Raw genomic sequence first — 23,334 nt, 5'->3', positions numbered from 1 at the left:
TGTCCCAATTAGCTCTTCCTTCCTTGCTTGGTAGCCTAAGATTATCAGCTCAAGTCAACTCAACAGATAAGTCTGATTTGATCTATAACTTCAATTCAGACTACTTCCCCTCTCTCTTTGGCAAGATTGTCCAACAATCTTAAAATAAATTTGGTTATGTTGAGATGATCACAGAAAGTGTTGAGGTGCAATAGACTCATCATATGAAGGTCCCCTCCCTCTGATTGGAAATGTTCTAATCAACCACAAGGAAAGGTTAGAAAAATTCATGGATTGAACTTCTAGAGGTGGCAGCAAAAGATGTTCTTCTACTTGATTACCTCAATCTGACTCAATTCTTGACAGAGAACCCTCCTAAGCATACTAAGGATACTGATGTTCAAACTATCAGTGCAGTGGAGGCATAAACTCATTCTGAGTTCCTTTACTGAAACTATATCCTCAATTACCTTGCCAACTTGTTATACACAATATATAATACAAAGAGAATGACTAAGGAGCTATGAGAGTCCTGTAAAGATCTTGAGTGCAAAAATAATACCAGCATAGCTGAATAAATAACAAGATCCTTTCCAGAATATTCATGCGAAGAAAACTATATACTAGTTGAGTTGAGAGTTCTACCTTTGTTGCGTAAACGCAAACTCCCAATAGAAATTTTATCCTCAGTGAATCTCAGCACGATCAAGTGTTCATGCCTCTTTTGGTATCCACATGAACATGTTCCATCTATCTCACAAACTCACAAATATGGAGAAGAAAAACCACCTAAGGTTATGCTAGCAACCAAGCAAGAGGGTCTTGACCAAGGAGGAAGAAGAAGGAGAAAACAAGCCAACACACAAGTGTCATCCACGAAAATCATCAAATATCCTTTTGTACTCTTCCAAGAATACCAAAGGTCTTTTGACTTTTGGTCTTCTTTTGATTAATGATTCATTAATCTCTATTAATAGACATTAACCTTGTTAAGTGGTTAAGTCTGATCTAATAAATTTGATTCGGATTATACTCAATTCAATAGTCCAACGATTGGATTCATTTGAGTCAAAGTCAATGAGTCTAATTCGTATTAGACTTAATCCTATAGCCTTATGGTCCATCATATTTTAGTTAAACTAAAATAGTTTATTTCCAAATCAATATGTTCTTTATGTGACCCAATAGACTCTCGTAATATTGGTAATATATCTAAAACCACTTAGATACATAAGCAATGAGTGACATCTAGCAAGGCATCATTTCTACTCAAGTGACGAGAATGTCGAGATCCAACCTAACCTTTCTGTGTCTATTATCTTATATGACTTGGTCTTTCTATCCTCGATATATAGATTGATTAATGAGTCATAGGTTGTGTCATTCTCTTATCAATATTTGTGTTTCTTAGTCGCTAAGTAGATACACTCAATCAAATAAGCTGAATATCTCATATTGACTAATTTGAGCATGACCATATATTCTTATGTCCTATTTAATCAATGGGTTCACAGATATCACTTCCATCATATGGAAGGGATAAATCACACATACATCACTCACATCTCTCTATATAACTTATTACATACAGTGATCAACTTTATAGTCCACTTTGTTACATGTGACATTTGATAATACTAAAGTATACAACTCCTTATGTAAAGAACCGTAGTGATTGCAAGTTTAAGGATTATTCATACCAATAGTCACTATGAGAATGTTTATGATACTCATATAACGATCAATGAAATATCTCATTGCGGGTCAATTGAGCACATATTCTCTAATATATACCTATGTGTCTGTTGGAGTAATCCCAATGGTCTGTGCGACCATGTGTTTTGATGTTTGGGCAAAGAGTTAAGTAAGGTTCAGCCTTGTATTGATATACGTATTTGAATTATGCAGGTTTGCAGGATACATATATGACTCAGTTTGATGGCTTCAGGTTCGGTGAAGGATGGAGCATCCGAGGGATAGTGGACAAGACAATAAGGATAAGGGCCGAGGGAAGCGACTTCGAGGCATACGCGAAGGATGACATTGGGGGTGAGCCGCATGCTTGAATACATCCGAGGGACAAGAACCAAAGAAAGTAAGCTTGAAGGCAAGAGGTCAAGGCTACAAGGAAGAGTCAAGTGAGTCATAAGGATGAAGGTCTGAGTGCTAAGAGATTGTACTCGGGTACCAGTCAACTGGTGATTTCATCAATCGACTGGTGCAGTCAACTGGGTAGTCAACTAGGGAGCGAACATAATATCTCTGTTCTCTCAGCCAGTGTGGAGCAGTCGACTGGTATTTTCACAGTTGAATGGTATCAAGCTGTTGGGATGTAACAGTCGAATCTCCACAGAGGGCAGTCGATTGACACTTTCACTAGTTGACTGGTGGATGAGATTTTCCAACCCGTGGCCTATATAAACAAGGCTTTGGAGCTTGGTTAATATTGATGAAATTAGTGGTGGTTAACCCTAATTAGTAGTCAACAAGTGCTCAAGAGTTCTTTGTGTTCCAAGAGATCTTGGTTGGAGTTGTGGTGAGGTTTCTCCACCCATAAGGAGACTTGATATAATTAGATTTGCGGGGAGCTAATCCACCGAAGGATTGATGGATCATCCACCTTATAGGCAACTGTGAAGTAGGATCAAGTTATCTCCGAACCACGTTACATCGACGTGCATTGGTTTGCTCATTCTTTCTTAGTATTTAGCTTGTTTGTTTTGTATTATTTCGCTGCGCAAACTAACAAGTGTAGGAAGCTATTGACTTTGGAGCACCACCTATTTAACCCCCCTTCTATCCGATCATAAAAGATCTCCAACAGTGTCAACTTGATATCTCATATCTATGATTTGTGAGATTAAGTCATCAATTGACCTACATGCTAGTCTCAATGTATTAATATTGTCTTTGCATATTAATGCTTGACCAAGAATAGTTAAGAGTAGCGTCATATATATCTATAAGCCTCCACTATCAATTCAACCAATTGATATACTGTATACTAGAACCTACTATCATAAGATATTATTATATTTATTTATCTGAAGTAAATATAATAATAATTTTCTTTTATTAATGAAATATGACATAATATGTCCTAAGTCAACCAACTTTTGATTAACTCTTAGAACTTACACTAACAAGTCCTTAGACAAAAAGTACAAGACAAAGGATGCAGGGGCCAAGAAATTTATTGTGGGCATATTCCTTGACTACAAGATGGTTGACTCTAAGACGGTGATCAGCCAAGTCCATAAGCTTCAGGTGATCTTGCACGAGATTCACTCGGAAAGTATAGTTCTGAGTGAAACCTTTTAGGTGGCTGCTATCATTGAGAATCTGCTTCCTGGCTAGAAGGACTTCGAAAGCTACTTGAAACACAAGCGGAAGGAGATTAACATGGAAGAACTCATTATTAGACTTTGAATTGAGGAAGACAACAAGAGTTTTGAGAGAAAACTGTTCTCTCAACCTACTGTGAAAGCCAATGCAGTTGAGCACGGTCAAAATTTGAAATGGAAGAACTCTAAAGCTTCCAATATAGGACTCAAAGGAGACATAAGAAAGAAATTCTCTGGAATATGCTTCAATTGTGGATGAGTCGGTCACAAATCTTTGAAGTGCAGAAAGTCGAAGAAGAAGTAGGAGACCAACCTGAGCGAGGAACCATAAATGGACAATCTTCGTGTTGTGGCTTCCGAAGTAATGGTGGATTGATACTAGAGTTACCAGACATATTCGCTACAACAAAGAACTGCTCAACAACTTTGAAGAAATCAAAGATGGAAAAAAACTATTCATGGAAAACTCAGCAACCTTGGACATCATGGGCCAAGAAAAAGTAGTGTTGAAGCTAACCTCAGGCAAGAAGTTAACTCTCAACAATATGTTGTAAGTTTCAGAGATTCAGAAGAATCTAGTCAGGATCACTGTTAAGTAAGCACGACTTCCGTATTATTTTTGAGTTGGACAGAGTTACTTTGTCTAAAAATGGAATATTTTTAGGAAAATATTATGTAATCGAGGAGTTATTCAAGCTCAGTGTAATGAGTATTACGCCTAAGGTTAATAAAATTAGAAGTTTTTTTACTTATGCGATCAGGTCTTCATATTTGTGGCATGATAGACTAGGACTTGTTAACTAAGATGTGTTACGTAGATTAATTAACATGTAAAACATACTTACATTCCTTCTTGACCAGAAACACAAGTGTGAAATTTATGTTGAAGCGAAAATGACAATGATTTCCTTTCAACATGTTGAAAGAAGCAACGAACCACTCAACCTAATTCACACAGACGTGTGTGGCCTAAAAGGAATACTGATACATGGTGGGAACAAATACTTTATCATTTTTATAGATGATAACATAAAATATTGTTATGTGTATCTTCTCAAGAGTAATGATGAAGCAATAGAGAAATTTGTTCTGTATAAGAATAAAGTTAAAAACTAACTTAATAAAAAGATTAAGGCGATTCAAAGTGATCGAAGAGGTGAATATGTATCACCATTTGCTGAGTTGTGTTCTGAACATGAGATCATGCATGAAACAATAACTCCTTATATTCCTAAGCAAAATGGAGTTGCTAAGTAAAACAATTGCACTTAAAAAAAATGATGAATGCTCTTCTATTAAGCTTTGGATTGCTAGAGTTCATGTGGGGGAAGTTATGTTAACAACTAATTATCTTTTAAATAAGGTGTCTTAAAAGAAAATAGATACAAACTCTTATGAGTTATAGAATGGAAGACAATCGTCCTACAAATATTTATGAATGTAGGGTGTTTTGCTAAAGTTTTGGTGTCTAATTTGAAAATGATTAAGATATGCCCAAAAACTATTAATTCCATATTTGTTGGATGCACATAACAGCGGTGCGTATCGATTTTTTGTGCATGAGTCACAAATAGCGGATATATATAAAAACTCGATAATAGAATAGAGAAATGTCTCTTTCTTCGAGCATATATATCCGTATAAGACATGAGAAGAAGCTAAATTCTCAAAACAGACATATGAAATACAAGAAGAAGAAGATGATGAACCAGTTGAGATTGAGCTCGGACAAAGTAAAAGAACTCGTATAGAAAAATCCTATGAAATAGATTTTATCACTTTTATATTGGAAAGTGAACTCTATAGTTATTCAGAAATAGTAAGCTATTTTGATGGACCCCACTAAATTAAATTGATGGTAAAAAAATTGAAAGCAAAAAGGAGAAAGATGGAACTTTCGAAGTAGGGGTGGTTTGATATGGTATATCAAACCATTAATTAATATACCGTTATCAAATGAAAAGTTTGGTATCAAAAAATTCATATTGATATTGTACCAAAATTTTGGTATATCGAATTTTTGGTATACCTAAATTCCAATATGGTATCAATTCTATACTATTTATAATAAAATTTTGGTATTGATATGGTATATCAAAAATTTTGATATAGATCTTATACCGATACTTGATATCGAAAATTGGTATATTTCGTTATATTTCAATATGGTGAGTATGATATACTTAATTTTTTATATTATTTCTCACCCTTATTTGGAACAGTATTTCAATTTTTTTTAATAGCCCCTTCATGTTGGAAATTTAGATTAAAAAGTGACGTTTTGGCTCAAACATACCTTACGATCTTTAAAGTGGTTAACTAAGTATTTAAGATTTGAATCCGCAGCAGTATATAGAGAAGTAGAAAACTTCCTTCAATAGAATGACAAATATAAGAAACTTGTATAGGCTTACTAATTGGGCCTTATCGAACGCGATATTATCCACGGACGCACCTGCATCGTTCTCACTCTCAGTTCGTGTTCATGGCGTTGGCGTTTGCCTGCTTCCCCTTAAACCCTTGCCCTCCCCTCTCGCCCCCTTCTCTCCTCCCCTCCTCTTCTTCCTCCTCCTCGATCATGGCCGTTCATTCGGCCCAAAGATCGATTCTTACCAGCTCCAATTTCTGTTGCTCGGTAGTTCGTCCCTCGGCCGGGCGTCTTCGATGCTCCGATGAAGAATTCCCGGAGGACGGCCCAATTGAATTTGAAACAAAGGAGAAAGATATGGAAAAGACGAGAAAGAGGAGGAAAAGAAAGCCGAGGCCCAGTTTCAACGCCCAGACCCTTGAGCGATGGCCCGTGAAGATCTCCTCCTCGAGGTCTGCTTTGGATCAAAAGTTTCAGACTTCTTTGGACGCTCCATTTAGTCAGCCTTTGGATGAGTGTGGGGCTCCCGTGATGGAGTTTGGAGCTTCAAATGAGAAAGTTGATGAAGAGCGAGGAGGGGGTAGGTTGCGCTTAATCATTGAGAAGTTAAATGCAACTGAGAGTGGGAAGTCTTCAGATTCAGACCTTTTATATGAATCCTTTGGGAATTCTGTCGACGCAGTTCCTCCTATGGCGAATCGTATCGTGGGCATTCCTTTTGGCATGCAGACGAAGAAGTCGGCTCCTTGGGCACACGCAGCTAAGCATGATGAAGATGGTATCCGTTATGCTAACTACAGCGAAGCTTTGGTAAAAAATATTGATTTTGGCAAAGATTATGTGAAGCCTAAAGAATTGAATTTGGTGGTGGATAAGGGTAGAAGCTTCAACTATGGTGATCCTATAAATGTCTCTCTGGAGGAAGAATTTCCTGTCCTTTCTTCTGACATGGACGCTCTAAGCTGTCCAGAAGTTAGTGTTCCATTTGGAGAAGAGATATTCAGTTCTCAGGAAGCTGATTTAGACTCTAAAGTTGCGGATAAGTCCCCGGTGAGAGATGATGAGTTGAGCGAAAAAAGAAGAGAGTACTTTGTTAGAGAAAATGCTGAGAGGTTCAACGACCATAAGTGTTCAAGTTCCTCCAATGTCGGTATTGGCGTCTCCGTCTCTTCTGAAAACCTGGACATGTTAGTGGTGCTTAATTCTGGGCACGATGACCTTGACGTAGCCAGTCCAGTGCCTTTACCATGGGAAAGAGAAATTGATTCCATGGAGGGTGAGCAGTTGCAAAGGAGTAACACTGAACTAGCAGAGAGGACTATACCAGAGCCGGAACTGCGGAGACTGAGAAACACTTCTTTAAAAATGAAAGAGAGGATGACTGTGGGGCCAGCAGGTGTGACTGAGGCTGTTGTGAAATGCATCCATGAGAAGTGGAAGGAGGTAGAAGTCATTAAGTTAAGGTTTGAAGGCCCAGCCAACCTGAACATGAAGAGGACACATGAGATTTTAGAGGTTAGCTTTTCCTTTTTTTAAACCATCTTGTCAAAATGTTAGATAATTATAATTGTTCTTTGGCACAATTCCATTGAAGAAATATCATATTAGCCTTTAAAGATAAGTGTTTTGAGAACTAAGACCTATGCTTTATTATCAAAAGGGTAGTTGACTGCTGCTAAAGGAAGTGTGACAAGAAAGGGAAAAATGAAGATAATAGTATCAGAACATGCTTAAAGGATCACCATTTCACACTAACATGACACTTTCGTGTAAGTGATCATAAATTCTCTTCATGATGTCATAATTACAAAAAGAAATAAATTGAGAAGTTGCAGCATTTGAAGCAACAAGAAGGAATAAAAAAAATATCTTCTTGGCTTTTTAGGTATGAATTTTAAGAATCAGAGAGATATCGGCCTCTCTCTCATATTTGATGTCATCCATGATGATAGCAAAAGATGATTACGCTCATCTCACACAACTTATCCCATGTTATGTGAAGGGAGGTAAATCATGCAGTCAGTTTATAGCCAACCGCCAAGTTGGCTAGGGGCGGGAGGGATTTTTTTCCCCGAGGGCATGTGTCCGCTGGGAATTGATCTCTTGCCCTATTGTAACAAGTCTGCCACCCTCTAGCCAACTGGGCATCCCGTGGGGACTTGATGTCATCCATGATATTCTTATAGTTCGTTGTCCCTCTTATTAATGGTGTGAAAAAAATGAATAAGGTCCTGAAATTGATGCAAAAAACATTATTTGAGTAATATTCTTTGTTGTTGTAAATGTCCTGGATTTAGTCTTCATTGCTCAAATAATGTTTTTCTTAACACAAAATTTCCTAACTCCAAGTCTTAAGTCCTTTTATCTGACAACTAGTATGATATTTTCTTGTATTTCAATATATTTACAGATTAAAACCGGAGGCGTGGTCATTTGGAGGTCTGGAAGGTCAGTTGTGTTATATAGGGGAATGGCTTATCAACTTCCTTGCATCCAGACCTACTCAAAGCTTTCTGATGCCAGTTCTTCCCATAATCCTTCAATGAGAGATTGTTCTAATCTTATTATGTACAATCAAGCGGAAACTTCAGTTGCAATTTCAGGGAGCTCTAAAGCTGATTCTATGACATATGAAAACCTCTCTGAAGGATCTCCAGCTACAGCTTGTATTGACAGTTTGTTGGATCAGTTGGGTCCACGTTGCAAAGATTGGTCTGGTTGTAATCCACGTCCAGTTGATGCTGACTTGCTGCCCGGTCTAGTTCCTGGTTACAAACCACCATTTAGACTTCTCCCTTATAAGACCAGAAGATCTCTAAGAGATAAAGAAATGACGGTTCTGAGAAGGCTTGCTGGAACAATGCCCCCTCACTTTGTTCTAGGTATGGCACGATTATAAATTCATGTGAATAAATTATACTTTCTTTCATAATCGCTACTGAGTTATCAATATTTGTCCATTTATGTAGGAAGAAACAGGCAACTCCAAGGCTTGGCTGCTGCTATAGTGAAGTTATGGGAGAAAAGTTCTATTGCTAAGATAGCCATCAAGCGTGGCATACCAAATACCTCTAATGAGAGAATGGCTGAAGAAATTAAGGTGGAGAGTATGATATGATTTATTGGTAGGAATTAGAAATTTCTTTTTTTTTTACTTTCACTTGTGAATATTAGTTGATTGATTTGCGAAGTCAATTATCTATTCCTGTACAAACATGCTTTTGTTTTGCAAAACCTTATGATCAACAATTTTCCTTCCACTTGTTCTTTAGTAGATGCTGTTCAAGAACTTGCCTTTCTTCTTTCTTCTATTGCTCCAGTTGACAGGCTTCACTAAGTCTTAAGTGTAGTGATTCAAAGGTGAAGCTTTAAAGCCTTTAAAAGTTAGGCAATTTTGTTTAATCAACATCTTCAGCACTAGTATCCCCAAACTATGCTCAGAGGATCTAAGTAAGTTTGAGTCATGATACTTTTAGTGTATCTTATAGAGTAATTGAACTGGGCTTCCATGTCCCCCGTATTAACTCCTGGTTCAACACTATATGCCCAAATAATATTTATGTTTTTTTTTCCCTTTTTTGTATAAACGATCAACTTCCATTTGTTGGAACAATTTGGGTACCATAAGTTTTGATGTTTGGGCAAAGGTTTAAGTTAGATTTATTGTTGTATTTGATATGCATTGTGAGTGTGCAGAATACAGGTACAAGAAGGAAAGTCCAAGTGTGAGTCTTGACGGTGTAAGTTCAAGTATGTAGTCTTGGCAACGTAAATCCAAGTGTGACTTGACAATGGATGAAGTCCCAGAGGCACAACCTCTTGACAAAGAAAGATCCGACAACAATGACAAGGCCGATGGAAGCTCCAGAAGACAAGGCGTGAAGGATGGGGAGACATTCGAGGGACGCGAGACTGATGGAGGAGGTTAGAAGGCTAGGTTTAGGTTGTGCCGGCAAGGACGAGTGTCGATGGAAAGATCCGACAACAATGACAAGGCCGATGGAAGCTCCAGAAGACAAGGCGTGAAGGATGGGGAGACATTCGAGGGACGCGAGACTGATGGAGGAGGCTAGAAGGCTAGGTTTAGGTTGTGCCGGCAAGGACGAGTGCATGAGAGATTGTACTTGGAGTAAAATCTTAGGTTTAGAGTTTTACTACAGCAGTTACTGCAGAAGTATTGTAGCAGCATCAGTCGACTAGTAGCGAACAGAATGCCTTTGTTCTTTCAACCCATGTGGATCAGTTGACTAGTGTTTTTATCAGTCGATTGGTGTTTTTATCAGTCGACTGGTATCAAGCCGCTGGCTTGTAACGGTCAAATTCCACTTAGGACTAGTCGACTGGTGGCGGGAAAATAGCTTGGTGTTTTCCTCCCGAGTTCTATTTAATAGAGCTCAGGTGCTTGGGCATGGTTGACGAAATTAGTGGTGGTTAACTCTAATTAGAGTCTCCAAGTGCTCAAGTGATCTAGTGTTATCTTGTGTGAGTTGTAATGAGGTTTCTTCACCCACAAGGAACTACGCGAGCTAGTCGGAAGTTCTCCGGGGAATCATCCACCGACGGATCGGGATCGTCCACCTTACGGATAGCTGTGAAGTAGGAGCTTTATCTCCAAACCACGTAAACAAGCGTGTCTTTGTGGTTTGCTTGTCTTCTTTTTTCTTGTTTTAGTTTAACTTTTTATTTGTTAGTTTGTTTTGTATTCCGTTGTGCACTAATATTATAGAAAGCGAACGATTTGGGTGAGACGCTATTCACCCCCCTTCTAACGGACGTCAAGGTCCCAACACCATCTACCTTTGCAATAATTATACCCACTGTACTGCTGCTGAAAAAAATTGTAAAACAAAATCAGCGGTACATGGAAAAGAAATAAGATCTGATAGAAGATACAAATGTTTCTCCACCAAATTGATCTATTTCTCACCGGCTTTAATAATTGTAGCAAGACAAATTGAATCAATTATTGTAGAAGATGATGTGAGGGGTAGATGGAGATAAGTGAAAACTCTAGTTACTACAATAAAAAAATGATTTACTGGTTTGAAGGTTGATAGTGCTACAGATTTAGATAGAGTTCAATAGAGGGATAGAATCCGTATAAATGAGTAAAGAACCCCAAATGGTTGGGACAAACTTGGCTTGATGATGAAGATTATAATAATGATTAACGATTCTAGTATACAGTTTGTGATCTTCACAGGTGTCACACCCATATGGTTGTGTTTGGATTTAGTATCAGCACAAAATGCCTGCTTGAAGAATTATTGTGCTTATCATCTGTATGGTTGTTCTAGCAATTTGCTTAGGTTGCATGTCAGAGTTATTTAAGTCTTTTTTTACCATTTTCTCGGTATGATTGTGTGCATATAATTTTTAAATTTACTGAAATATGTCTCTTTCTTGTTGATGCCAAGAAACAGCAAAATAATTTTTGATTCCCAACTTTATCTGCAGAAATTGACAGGGGGAGTGCTTCTTTATAGAAATAAAGAGTATATTGTGCTCTATAGGGGTAATGATTTCATGGCACCTTCAATTAGAGAGGTTCTTATAGAAAAAGAAAAGCTAGCGAACATTCACTACGATGGTGAAGAAGTAGCTCGGTTGAGAGCATCAACATTGGTTGCTGATGTCAAAAGTGATAAGGGTCCATTAGTTGCAGGTACCCTTGCAGAAACAATGGAAGCCAAACGCCGATGGGGAAAACCATTAAACCCTGAGGAAAGTGAAATGGCAAAGAAGAATATGGTTCTGACTAAACATGCATCTCTAGTTCGATATCTTGAGAGAAAGCTAGTATTTGTAAGTTCTGGAATGCAAAAGACACTCTCATATCCTTCCTTTGAAGTTATAATCTTTTTTTTTTTTTCAGAATCATCATGAAATGTGATATTCTTTTCGGATTCAGGCAAAATTAAAGGTCAGGAAGGCTGAGAAAGCTTTGTGGAAAGTGCAGGAATTCCTACAGCCGGCAGACCTTCCAACTGATTTAGAGATTGTTACTGATGAGGAGCGGGCTTTGTTCCGAACGATCGGTCTTAAAATGAAGGGTGCTCTACTTCTGGGTAATCACTATTCTCATCATTTTATTTGAAATATTGTCGATATTGCTGATTACAACATGATCTTATGTTATTCCCGGGTAGCTTCTGGAGTATGCAAACTGATCGTCGAGGCTAGTGTTCGACACTATCTCCGTAAACGATATTGCTCCGCTACGGTGCTTAACGGATTGTTGCAATTCGTTCCCAAGATACAACGACGACGAACGTCTCGGAATCGAAGCACTCCGACTTCCGAGACCAGCGAACCTTCTAGTAGACTTCTTGGACTCTTGAATGCACAAGATGAGATGAATGCTTGAGGAAGAGAAGAGAGGATTGAGTGAATATTTCATCATCTGGAGGGTTCTATTCATACTGAAAGAAGAGGTTGAGTGTCCTTTGGGTGAGTGGATGTGTTCCTTGGGCTGGATCGATCTAGATCATCCATTCTGAAGGGTTGTAACCCTTCACCAAGCCTACTTCAATCTCATCCATCAGATCTGAGGAGTTGTGACCCTCAGATCCCGCCTATTGTCATCGGCCATCGAATCTGGATCCATTGATTCGATGCTTCAGATCAAGTCTCATCCCAAGCCGTCAGATCGTTACTCTTTGCGATCCAACGCTTTAGATCGCATCACAAGCGATCCATCATACCTATTTGATCAACGTTGATCAACGGTAGCCATCCATTCCCTAAGTCAACTATCCAGTCATCTCCCTTTGCCCACGAGGATGCCGCATAGTCCCACTACATGTCACCTGGACGAGAGTGCGCCTACAAAGCGCCCATTGCGCACGTGGCTGATGTCGGCTCACAGGTCCTAGCCTGACACGTCACCCGAGTGCCACATAGGCACTGCAATGTCACCTGGAGCATAAATTTAAGCTCCTCAATGCTCCTCGAAGTGCAAAGTGCGCCTACAAAGCGCCCATTGCGTACGTGCGCACGTGGCGGGTGGCGGGCTCACAGGTGCGAGCACCTGCTCGCCCTGGGCTAAGGGAGCACCTGTCCTTTTATTTTTGTGTTAACTCCATTAACACATCTTCATTAATAAGTAGAGAATACACATCGAGAATTTCCGATGTGGGACTATTCTCCCATGCACTTTATTAATGAATAATAAATGTTTTTTGGGCCGACTTTAAACATTAATTTCTCATTCACCCTTAATCGGTTTTGAGCAAATTAATAGTCTAAATCTATCTACGCGAATCGTAGATTTCAATTTTGAAGTCAATTACGACTTTCAACAATTGATGACTTCCTTCCTCAAAATCGTTTTTGGTCCATTTAAGGTCCCAATATCCAACAATCCCCCACATGAATGGAAATTAATGCAATGCGTGTATGCATGCTGACACTTTACAAGAGTCCAATCGATAAGTCACTGCATCGGGAGAGGTAGCTTGTGGCTTTGAACCTTCCGTAGTGAAATGCTATCGAGTATACTAGGCTGCGCAGTGAACGTGATGTCTTGAACTGCTCAGCTGTTGGTGTATACTTAGACAATAACACCCACACAGAGATCTATCTCACCTACTTTAGGTTCTCATGGTTGGTTCCGTTTCGGCCATGGATACCATCTTGGATTCATGAGTGTTTCATTGAGCTGTCTTCACACTCACATGGGTGACACTTATCAAGAGTATCCTACCATACTCCACCTTATCGTATAGTCACTAAAGCGTAAGCTTAACCTCACTACATGAGGTAGGGCAGCACAAATTCATCCTAGGATTGGGATGAAATAAACTACTAATATTTGACCGAACTTCATAACCGTTGTCTATTGAACCAAGATCTTGGGATCCAACAAGGTTGGGTTACCACTACTGATCGTTTTCGGTTGTAGATTTTTAATCTCATTCCTCTTGATGAGCAGTATACTTGATCTCGACTCAACCCCTTCGTTAGAGGATCCGCCAAATTATCTTTGGACTTAACATAGTCGATTGCAATCACTCCATTCGAGATCAACTGCCTAATGGTATTATCTACGACGTATATGTCGTGACTTCCCATTATCATATTACTCCGTGCCCTTCCAATCGCCGATTGACTATCATAGTGGATTAGTATGGCAGGCACAGGTTTCATCCAGCTCGGAAATCTTCGCAGCCATTCAGCTTCCTCACCTGCTTTGTCTAGTGCTATAAACTCGGATTCCATAGTTGACCGAGCAATGCAAGTCTGCTTAGTGGATTTCCAAGATCTGCTCCCCCACCGATCGTGAATACATATCCACTAGTGGATTTGGAGTCTTTTGTATCTGATATCCAATTAGCATCACAATATCCTTCCAACACAGCGGGATATTTTCTATAATGTAATCCATAGTTCATAGTATATTTCAAATATCTGAGAACTCGCATCAATGCTTTCCAATGGGTGTCGTTTGGATTACTCGTAAAACGACTCAGTTTGTTGACCGTACAGGCAATATCTGGACGTGTGCAGTTTGTGAGATACATCAAACTGCCTATTATCCGAGAATATTCCAATTGCGATATGGTCTCACCATGGTTTTTCGCTAAGTGTTGACTTAGATCCATAGGTGTTTTCACTGTAGAGAGATCGTACGCATTGAATTTTTTCAATACAGATTCTACATAATGGGATTGTGTTAAAACTATCCCTTCTGATGTCCTGAGAATTTTAATTCCCAATATAACATCTGCTTGACCCATATCTTTCATATCAAAATTTCTGGTCAACATTTTCTTTGTAGTCATGATTACATCATGATTACTGCCCATTATTAGCATGTCGTCTACGTATAGACAGACAATTACATAGCCTTCAGGTGTGTTTTTGACATAAATGCATTTGTCACATTCATTTATTCTGAATTCGTTTGACAACATTACTTTGTCAAATTTTTCGTGCCATTGTTTAGGCGCTTGCTTAAGTCCGTACAACGACTTAACAAGTCGACACACCTTTTTCTCATTTCCAGGAGCCATGAACCCTTTGGGTTGTTCCATATAAATTTCTTCTTCCAACTCACCATTTAAGAACGCAGTTTTAACGTCCATTTGATGTATTTCAAGGTCATACAGTGCGGCAATGGCTATTAGCACTCGTATGGACGTAATCCTTGTCACCGGTGAGTATGTATCGAAGTAATTAAGACCTTCCTCTTGCTTGTACCCCTTGGCTACAAGTCTGGCCTTATACTTGTCAATTGATCCATCAGCTTTATACTTACGTTTTAGTATCCACTTACAACCTAATGGTTTATTACCAGAAGGAAGGTCTACTAATTCCCAAGTATGATTATTCATGATAGACTCAATTTCACTATTGACAGCTTCTTTCCACATTGGAGCATCGGGTCTAGAGAGAGCTTCACTTAATGTTCTTGGTTCCATTTCTGACATGAAAGTCATGAAATCTGGCCCGAACGATTTCTCAACTCTAGCCCGTTTGCTACGACGTGGCTCTTCACTTTGATCGTCAATAGTCCTTTTATAACAGCTAAGTTCGGTAACGTCATTTTTGTTTGAACTTCCGTTGTTATCACTTTCAACGTTTCCCTTTTTATTTGGGAATACGTTTTCAAAGAATATCGCATTCCGAGATTCTATGGTTGTTCCCACATGTATATCAGGAATGTCTGATTTGTGAACTAGGAAACGATATGCACTACTATTATGAGCATATCCGACAAATACCGCATCGAACGTTTTAGGTCCGATCTTTACTTGCTTTGGTTTAGGTACTTCGACCTTTGCCAAGCACCCCCACACTTTCAGGTATTTGTACGATGGCTCGCGGCCTTTCCATAGTTCATATGGAGTTCTATCATTTTTCTTATGAGGGATTCTGTTGAGAATGTGATTTGCTGATAATATTGCTTCCCCCCACAAGTTTTGAGGTAAGCCTGAATTTATCAACAAGGCATTCATCATTTCTTTTAGTGCTCGATTTTTACGTTCGACAACACCGTTTGATTGACGTGAGTAAGGCGCCGTTGTTTGATGGATAATGCCAGATTCTGTACAAAATTCATCAAACGGTGCACCATATTCTCCACCTCTATCGCTTCGAATTATTTTAATTCGTTTATCAAGTTGGTTTTCAACTTCTGTTTTATAGGTTCTGAACGCCTCTAGGGCTTCGTCTTTACTTCTTAAAAGAAAGACATAACAGAACTTTGTGCAGTCATCGATAAAAGTAATAAAATATTTTTTACCTCCTCTAGTTTGCACAAATTTCAAGTCACATAGATCACTATGTATCAACTCTAGAGGAGTTGTTGTCCTTTCCACCGAATGAAAAGGTAGTTTCGTCATTTTCGCTTTCACGCACACTTCACATTTGTGTGTTCCGTCAACATTGACGTTTGGTAATAAATTTAATTTGACGAGACGTTTGAGAGTATTATTATGCACATGTCCGAGTCGATCATGCCATAAATTAAAACACTCAACAACATAGCTGGAAACATTTATTTTATTACCATCAAAATTTCGGAGTACAGGCATTATAACCATTTTGAATAGACCCTTTTCTAGGTACCCCTTTCCTACGAAGACACCATTCTTCGTAAGTACAAAGTTGTCTGACTGGAACACTAGCCTAAATCCGGCCTTGACCAATGCCGCTCCAGAAACTAGGTTCTTACTGATGTCGGGAACATGGAGTACATCAATGAGTGTTAGCTCCTTTCCGGACGTCATCTTCAGAACAACCTTTCCGAGTCCAACAATTGGCGACGTCGTGGAATTACCCATATAGAGCTTCCTGCCATTTATCGGAGTATACTTGGAGAACATCGCCTTATCGGGACAGATATGACGAGTTGCTCCAGTATCAATGAACCACTGCTTCGGGTTGGTATCCACCAAGTTGGCTTCAAATACAACCGCAGTAAGATCCAAGTCCTCAAGAGAGGTTGCGACATGATTCGCAGCATCCTTTGGCCCCTTGGTTTGCTTCTTTGGGCGTCTGCAGTCCTTGGACAGGTGTCCTGCCTTTCCACAGTTGTAGCAGGAGCTTTTGAACTTCTTTGCTTGAGCCTTTTTTTTGAACTGCTTCGGTTTTTTAGCGTTCGGCTCGACCAGGTTGGACATTTCGTCTATAGTCCGCTTGGTTCCTCTGGAGTCGGATAACTTTCGATTATCCTCCTCTATTCGTAGCCTCAGGATCAGGTCTTGCAGCCCTATCTCCTTTTGCTTATGCTTTAGGTAATTCTTGAAATCCTTCCATGACGGAGGGAGCTTCTCAATTACCGCAGCAACTGCGAATGTCTCGTTAGCTTCATGCTTTCGGCGTCCAGATCATGCAGTATTAATTGCATATCTTGGACTTGAGATGAGACGTTTTTTGAGTCCACCATCTTGAAATCCAGAAACCGACCGACGATGAGTTTCTTCAATCCAGCATTTTCGGTCTTGTATTTCTTCTCAAGGGATTCCCACAAAGATTTCGCCGTCTCCAGAGAACAATATACGTTATATAACGTGTTGTCCAAGGCGTTGAGTATATAATTGCGGCACAGAAAATCTCCGTGAGACCACGCATCGCTAGCAGCCTTACTACCTTTCGTAGCGGCTGGCGTGTCTTCGTGCAAAAACCGTACAAGGTTTAGCGTTGTTAGATAAAACAACATCTTCTGCTGCCATCTTTTGAAGTCGGTTCCGGTGAATTTCTCCGGCTTTTCTCCGTGTGGAATGGTTGTCGGAATGGCGGTCGGAACGACCGTCGGAATGTCGTTGGTAGCCATATCAGTTTGCACGAAATATCGTTTACGACTGTTATTCCCAGGTAGCTTCTGGAGTATGCAAACTGATCGTCGAGGCTAGTGTTCGACACTATCTCCGTAAACGATATTGCTCCGCTACGGTGCTTAACGGATTGTTGCAATTCGTTCCCAAGATACAACGACGACGAACGTCTCGGAATCGAAGCACCCCGACTTCCGAGACCAGCGAACCTTCTAGTAGACTTCTTGGACTCTTGAATACACAAGATGAGATGAATGCTTGAGGAAGAGAAGAGAGGATTGAGACCTTCTAGTAGACTTCTTGGACTCTTGAATGCACAAGATGAGATGAATGCTTGAGGAAGAGAAGAGAGTATTGAGTGAATATTCCATCATCTGGAGGGTTCTATTTATACTGAAAGAAGAGGTTGAGTGTCCTTTGGGTGAGTGGATGTGTTCCTTGGGCTGGATCGATCTAGATCATCCATTCTGAAGGGTTGTAACCCTTCACCAAGCCCACTTCAATCTCATCCATCAGATCTGAGGAGTTGTGACTCTCAAATCCCGCCTATTGTCATCGGCCATCGGATCTGGATCCATTGATTTGATGCTTCAGATCAAGTCTCATCCCAAGCCGTCAGATCGTTACTCTTTGCGATCCAACGCTCTAGATCGCATCACAAGCGATCCATCATACCTATTTGATCAACGTTGATCAACGGTAGCCATCCATTCCCTAAGTCAACTGTCCAGTCATCTCCCTTTGCCCACGAGGATGCCGCATAGGTACTGCCACGTCAGGTACGAGCCTGACACGTCACCCGAGTGCCACGTAGGCACTGCAATGTCACCTGGAGCATAAATTTAAGCTCCTCGCGACGATGCGAAGTGCGCCTACAAAGCGCCCATTGCGCACGTGGCGGGCTCACCTGCTCGCCCTGGACTAAGGGAGCACTTGTCCTTTTATTTTTGTGTTAACTCCATTAACACATCTTCATTAATAAGTAGAGAATACACATCGAGAATTTCCGATGTGGGACTATTCTCCCATGCACTTTATTAATGAATAATAAATGTTATTTTGGGGCGACTTTAAACATTAATTTCTCATTCACCCTTAATCGGTTTTGAGCAAATTAATAGTTTAAATCTATTTACGCGAATCGTAGATTTCAATTTTGAAGTCAATTACGACTTTCAACAATTGATGGCTTCCTTTCTCAAAATCGTTTTTGGTCCATTTAAGGCCCCAATATCCAACATCTTATGCTTATTGTTGAAATATTCAGGGAGACGGGGGATTTTTGATGGAACTGTTGAAAACATGCACTTGAATTGGAAAAATAACGAACTCGTCAAGATTCTGGTGAAGGGGAAAAATTTTAAACAAGTAAAGCACATTGCAATTTCTCTTGAGGCTGAGAGTGGTGGGGTGCTGATTTCCCTTGATAAAACTACCAAGGGCTATGCAATTATCTTCTATCGCAGCAAGAATTATCAGCGACCTCAAATTATAAAGCCCAGAAATCTATTAACAAGGAGACAGGCATTAGCACGCTCTATAGAACTCCAAAGGCGCGAGGTAACACCATTCCCTTATGCACTGCTTTTTCTCGATAAAATATGTACTTATTAAGTCGCCCTCTAATGCGCTATTTGCTTACTTTCAGGCCCTGCTTCATCATATTTCCAATCTGCAGGATCAAATTCAGATGCTAAAGTCCCAATTAGTATGCTCTTTCTTTTATATGATTCCATTTTTAATTTGAAGTTTATATCACTTGAGAACATCTCAGCTCTTATTATGTTCTTAGGATCATATGCAAGGCGATGAGGGTGGAAATCAAGTCTTGAATGTGCAAGTCAACTTAACATCATGTTCCGATAACAAGAATCAGGTGGAGGTAAGTTTGCAGATTGTTGTCTTATAAGTAGCTCAGTTAACCAAGGTATGCAAACAATTGTTTCATGCTATTTAATCATAAGAACTCAGAGAAGTCCGAGTAGCTTGGAATTTTAGGTCAATTACAAGTCAAAATCTACTTCGTCTAACCGGGAAATAAAACTATGCTATAGATTCAATAGAAATTGGATTGTAGATGGATGTCTTTATGCCAATCTCTTGCTCATATCAGGATGAAGAGGAAGAAGCCTTTCTTGAAACATACAGCAGTCAAGATGAGGAGGAGGAGGCTTCTCAATGAACTAACAAATGCTAGAATAGTAAGTCTAGCAATCAAAGGAAGTTTTCTATTCTTTTGTTTAATCACCATCATTATTATTATTTTAATAATTCAGGTGCTCAAGTCTCTTTTGATTAATTTTAAAGGTAAACTGTCTTTCCTCTTACTTTGTTTACCGGATAAATGTTTTATTACTATATATATCACACCCACCGTCATCATTTATCTTTGCCTTTTCTTTGAAATAAGCCATCAATCCTGTTTGTATTCTTACTTTTTAGTTCCTTTTTGCCATTTCTTCTAGTTTGTGGACTGTGCTCGATATGGCTCGATAGGGGTCGGGTAGTGTCGAGCTCGGTCTGGTCCACAGGTTAGGCTAGGTGAGGTTGGCTCGGCTTGCCGGTTTGACCTGACACCTTTGTGGAACTCATACATTAAAAAAAAAAGAGTTTATATTTTTCTGATTTTTTTATAATTTTTTTTTATTAATATTAATATAAAAGTATTTATATACATGTATTATGCTAAAATAACTGCGGGAAAGGAGTTCTTCGCTCAATCAGCCACGTATGGCTGCGCACGGTAGCCTGTACTGCAAGTTTTCTGTCCACGTGAAGTCGACGTGGCTCGGTTGAAAGTAACTTCGCAGCGAAGTCTCGAAGGGGATAACCATCTCATCGGTTAAGCCACGTCGACGTCTCGGTCGTCGGTTTGCTCATCTTCTTTTAGAACTTTCCAGAGTTTGCAGTCGCCACCTCATCTTCCGCTTTCTCGAACCTAATTAATTTACAAAAACACCCTCATCATCCTTTTAATTTTCCACGCGACGCCGTGGCGGCGGCCTGCTCCTTTCGCCGCCGCATCTCCTCCACCACCCCATCCATCGCGGCGTCGGTGCCCTCTCCCTCCGCGTCGCATCTCATGAAAACCTCCGCGATGTCGGCGGGGGTCATCTCCGCCTCCGCCAGTAGCTCCTCCGCCTCCAGCATCCGCGGGTGCTCCTGCCCTGCTTCCAGGTAGTTCCTCGCCAGAATATGGAACGCCGCCGGCCCGCAGTACGACAGGTGGATCTTGCGGTCCATCCGCCCCGCCCGGAGCAGCGCCTCGTCGAGCCGCTCAGGGTGGTTCGTGGTGAAGATCATGAGCCGCTCCCCCACGCACGACGACCAGAGCCCGTCCACGAAGTTGAGCACGCCGGAGAGGCTCACTGTCGATGACCTGAATCCGCTGCTAGCCGGCGTATGCTCCTCTTCTTCCTCTTTCGATTTGGGATCTTCTTCGTCCTGTTTGTTCTTCTTCTTATTTCGACCGGTCAAATCGAGCAAACAATCAGCATCCTCGATCACGACGACCGACTTGGAGGTGGTGGACGCTAGGAGCCGGCGTAGGATAGTGTTGGAGTGCACCGCCGTGAGCTCGAGGTCGTACACATCGAACTCGAGGAGATTAGCGATAGCGGCTATGAGGCTGGTCTTCCCTGTTCCTGGCGGCCCGTAGAGGAGGTAGCCTCGCTTCCAGGCGCGGCCGACGCGGGCGTAGTAGTCGCGTCGGGCAACAAATCGGAGGAGGTCTTGGCGGATGTCGTCGCGGAGGGCTGGATCAATGGCTAGGGTGTCGAACGTGGAGGGATGAGAGAAGGGGACCGGAGACCAGAGGCTACGGTGATCGTCCCCGAAAATTTCAGCCCGGTTGGTGAAGAGGTGTCGCTCGCGGGAGGCGCTCGCTATGCGCTCCGCCTCCTCTAGAACATGGGGGATGTAGGCGGAGCGCACGACATGGCTATGGCGGCGGTGGAAGGTGAGCTCGAGCGACCGGTGCTCGGCCGCGCTTGAACTGCTACGGAAAGGGTAGGAGGAACTGTCCTGTCCGACGACGACGGAGCTCCACCGGAGTGGTATGCCTCGGAAAGAGTCGTGGGTGGTGTGGCAGCCAGGGAGGGAGGCGGCGGGGAGCGGGGACTCACGGCGCTTGTTGAGGCGGACGACGGCGGCGTCATCGAGGCAGCGGGCGCCGAGGTACGCATTGGCGGCGCTGTAGAGCTCGTTGGCGGAGCAGGTGGCGACGTCATACTCGTCGATGAGTATCTTGGCGTCGTTGATCAAGCGCACCACGATCCCGCGGAAGAGGAAGCTGATGAAGCTGTGAAACTCCGGCGGGAGGAAGTCGCAGTACGCCGTCCTCAGGAAGAGGATCGTGGCCAAAACTGAGCCTATCGAGCTCCAATCCCAGTCCATACTCTCGCAACTCTCCAATTCGCCACTCAACCTCTGAGAATGATTTACTGGTTTGAAGGTTGCTATAGGTCTCTAAATATAAATAGAGTTCAATAGAGGGGACAAATCCATATATTCGAAGATGAAGATGATAATAATGATTAATAATTCTAGTACACAGTTGGTGATCTTTCACAGGTGTCAAAACTTTGCTATCAGCACAAAATGCCTGAAAAATTATTGTGCTTATCATCTGTAAGGTGGTTCTAAGGTTGCACGTCGGAGTTATTTATGTCTTTTACCCCCTTTTTTTTTTCTCTCTGTAGGATTGTGTGCATATAATTTTTTAAATCTTACTGAAATATACGTCTCTTTCTTGTTGATGTCAAGAAACAGCAAAATAATTCTTGATTCCCAACTTTAGCGGCAGAAATTGACAGGGAGAGTGCTTTCTGTATGGGGAACAAAGAGTATATTGACAGAAAACTAGTATTTGTAAGTGTTGGACCGTGGACGTCCCAAGAGGAGAACAAAATATAAAATAAAATATATACATAATACAGTAATTTAATGTGGTTCGGAATTTTCGATTCTTGCTGTACGGTCTACCATCTTAGTAAAATCATCACTAGTTCTTTCCTTGTTGGATATTAAGTAGAGAAATCTCTCATAACACCGGTTGTTATGCAAATAATACAAAATAAAATAAAGATGCAAATATCAACTTTACTTTGAGCGCTGTGTGCTTACTTTAGAATGCCGCCCGAGGTCTAGAAATACAGCGGCATTTGTTTCCAAACCGGTTGTCAAAACTTTTTCAAAACCATTCTTTTCTAGTGTCGATGTTGATCGTCTATTAGTTAAGTGATCATTATCATCAATTGATTATATTATTAAATTTGACTGTTACACCACTAAACAATCGGTGTTGCAATGGATTTAGAAATTTTCTATTCACTGTTACAATGCTATCAGCTAATTGATCAAATTCAGTTGAGTTTCGAACTTTTTGTTCTCAAACAGTGACCTTAGTTGATTGAATCGATTTCCTAACTTTTGTAGGATTGATTGTTATTTGTTCATCAATCAATTGTTACTATAGTGAAAATACTAGATCAGTCGAGTTGATCTATTGGTAACTTTATGTTTGCTGCAATGATAGTTAGTTGTTAGTATTCATCCCTAGATCGAAAAGCACGATAAAAGTGAGGTTAAATTTCACTAATAAAAAACCTTTTTTTTAAGGAAAACAGAATGGGGCAGTGGAAAATAAAATAAGACTCGTGATTTTTGATCGTTTCGGTACAATCCACTATAGGAGACAAAGTAAACTTGCACAATGAATGAATGAATGAAGGTGGATAGTAACACACTATTATCATTGTAAATAAATGCATGTAATAAAATAATATACTGATAATATAAGAAGTAGAAGATTAAGTGTAGATTATTAGAGAGCTTCTCAGTGTCGTAGCAAGAGAGCTTGCAC

General features: G+C 40.6%; 2 protein-coding genes across 3 annotated transcripts; one reads left to right on the top strand and one right to left on the bottom strand.

Moving 5' to 3' along the window:
• The first annotated feature begins 5,762 nt into the window (after positions 1 to 5,762).
• On the top strand, positions 5,763 to 19,865 carry LOC122041707 (CRM-domain containing factor CFM3, chloroplastic/mitochondrial-like). Of its 2 annotated transcripts, XM_042601486.1 has the most exons (10): positions 5,763 to 7,206; positions 8,102 to 8,573; positions 8,661 to 8,791; positions 11,149 to 11,496; positions 11,603 to 11,759; positions 18,739 to 19,031; positions 19,120 to 19,179; positions 19,264 to 19,353; positions 19,585 to 19,672; positions 19,748 to 19,865. In XM_042601486.1, the coding sequence occupies exons 1-9, from the start codon at positions 5,809 to 5,811 to the stop codon at positions 19,651 to 19,653; spliced, it is 3,018 nt and encodes a 1,005-aa protein (XP_042457420.1). In that variant the 5' UTR covers positions 5,763 to 5,808; the 3' UTR covers positions 19,654 to 19,672; positions 19,748 to 19,865. The 2 variants fall into 2 exon arrangements, with proteins under 2 accessions (XP_042457420.1, XP_042457418.1); XM_042601484.1 differs by having other exon boundaries at positions 19,585 to 19,865.
• A 282-nt stretch (positions 19,866 to 20,147) lies between these two features.
• Positions 20,148 to 21,866, bottom strand: LOC122043843 (AAA-ATPase At3g28510-like). The gene has a single exon (XM_042604413.1). It carries the CDS (start codon positions 21,864 to 21,866, stop codon positions 20,436 to 20,438), a length of 1,431 nt encoding a protein of 476 aa, XP_042460347.1. The 3' UTR covers positions 20,148 to 20,435.
• Positions 21,867 to 23,334: the final 1,468 nt, after the last annotated feature.

This window comes from Zingiber officinale, chromosome 2A (genome assembly GCF_018446385.1).
Source record: "Zingiber officinale cultivar Zhangliang chromosome 2A, Zo_v1.1, whole genome shotgun sequence".
Taxonomy (NCBI): Eukaryota; Viridiplantae; Streptophyta; class Magnoliopsida; order Zingiberales; family Zingiberaceae; genus Zingiber; species Zingiber officinale.
The sequence above is the reverse complement of the archived record's forward strand: the minus strand, read 5'-3'. Positions and strand labels throughout refer to the sequence as shown.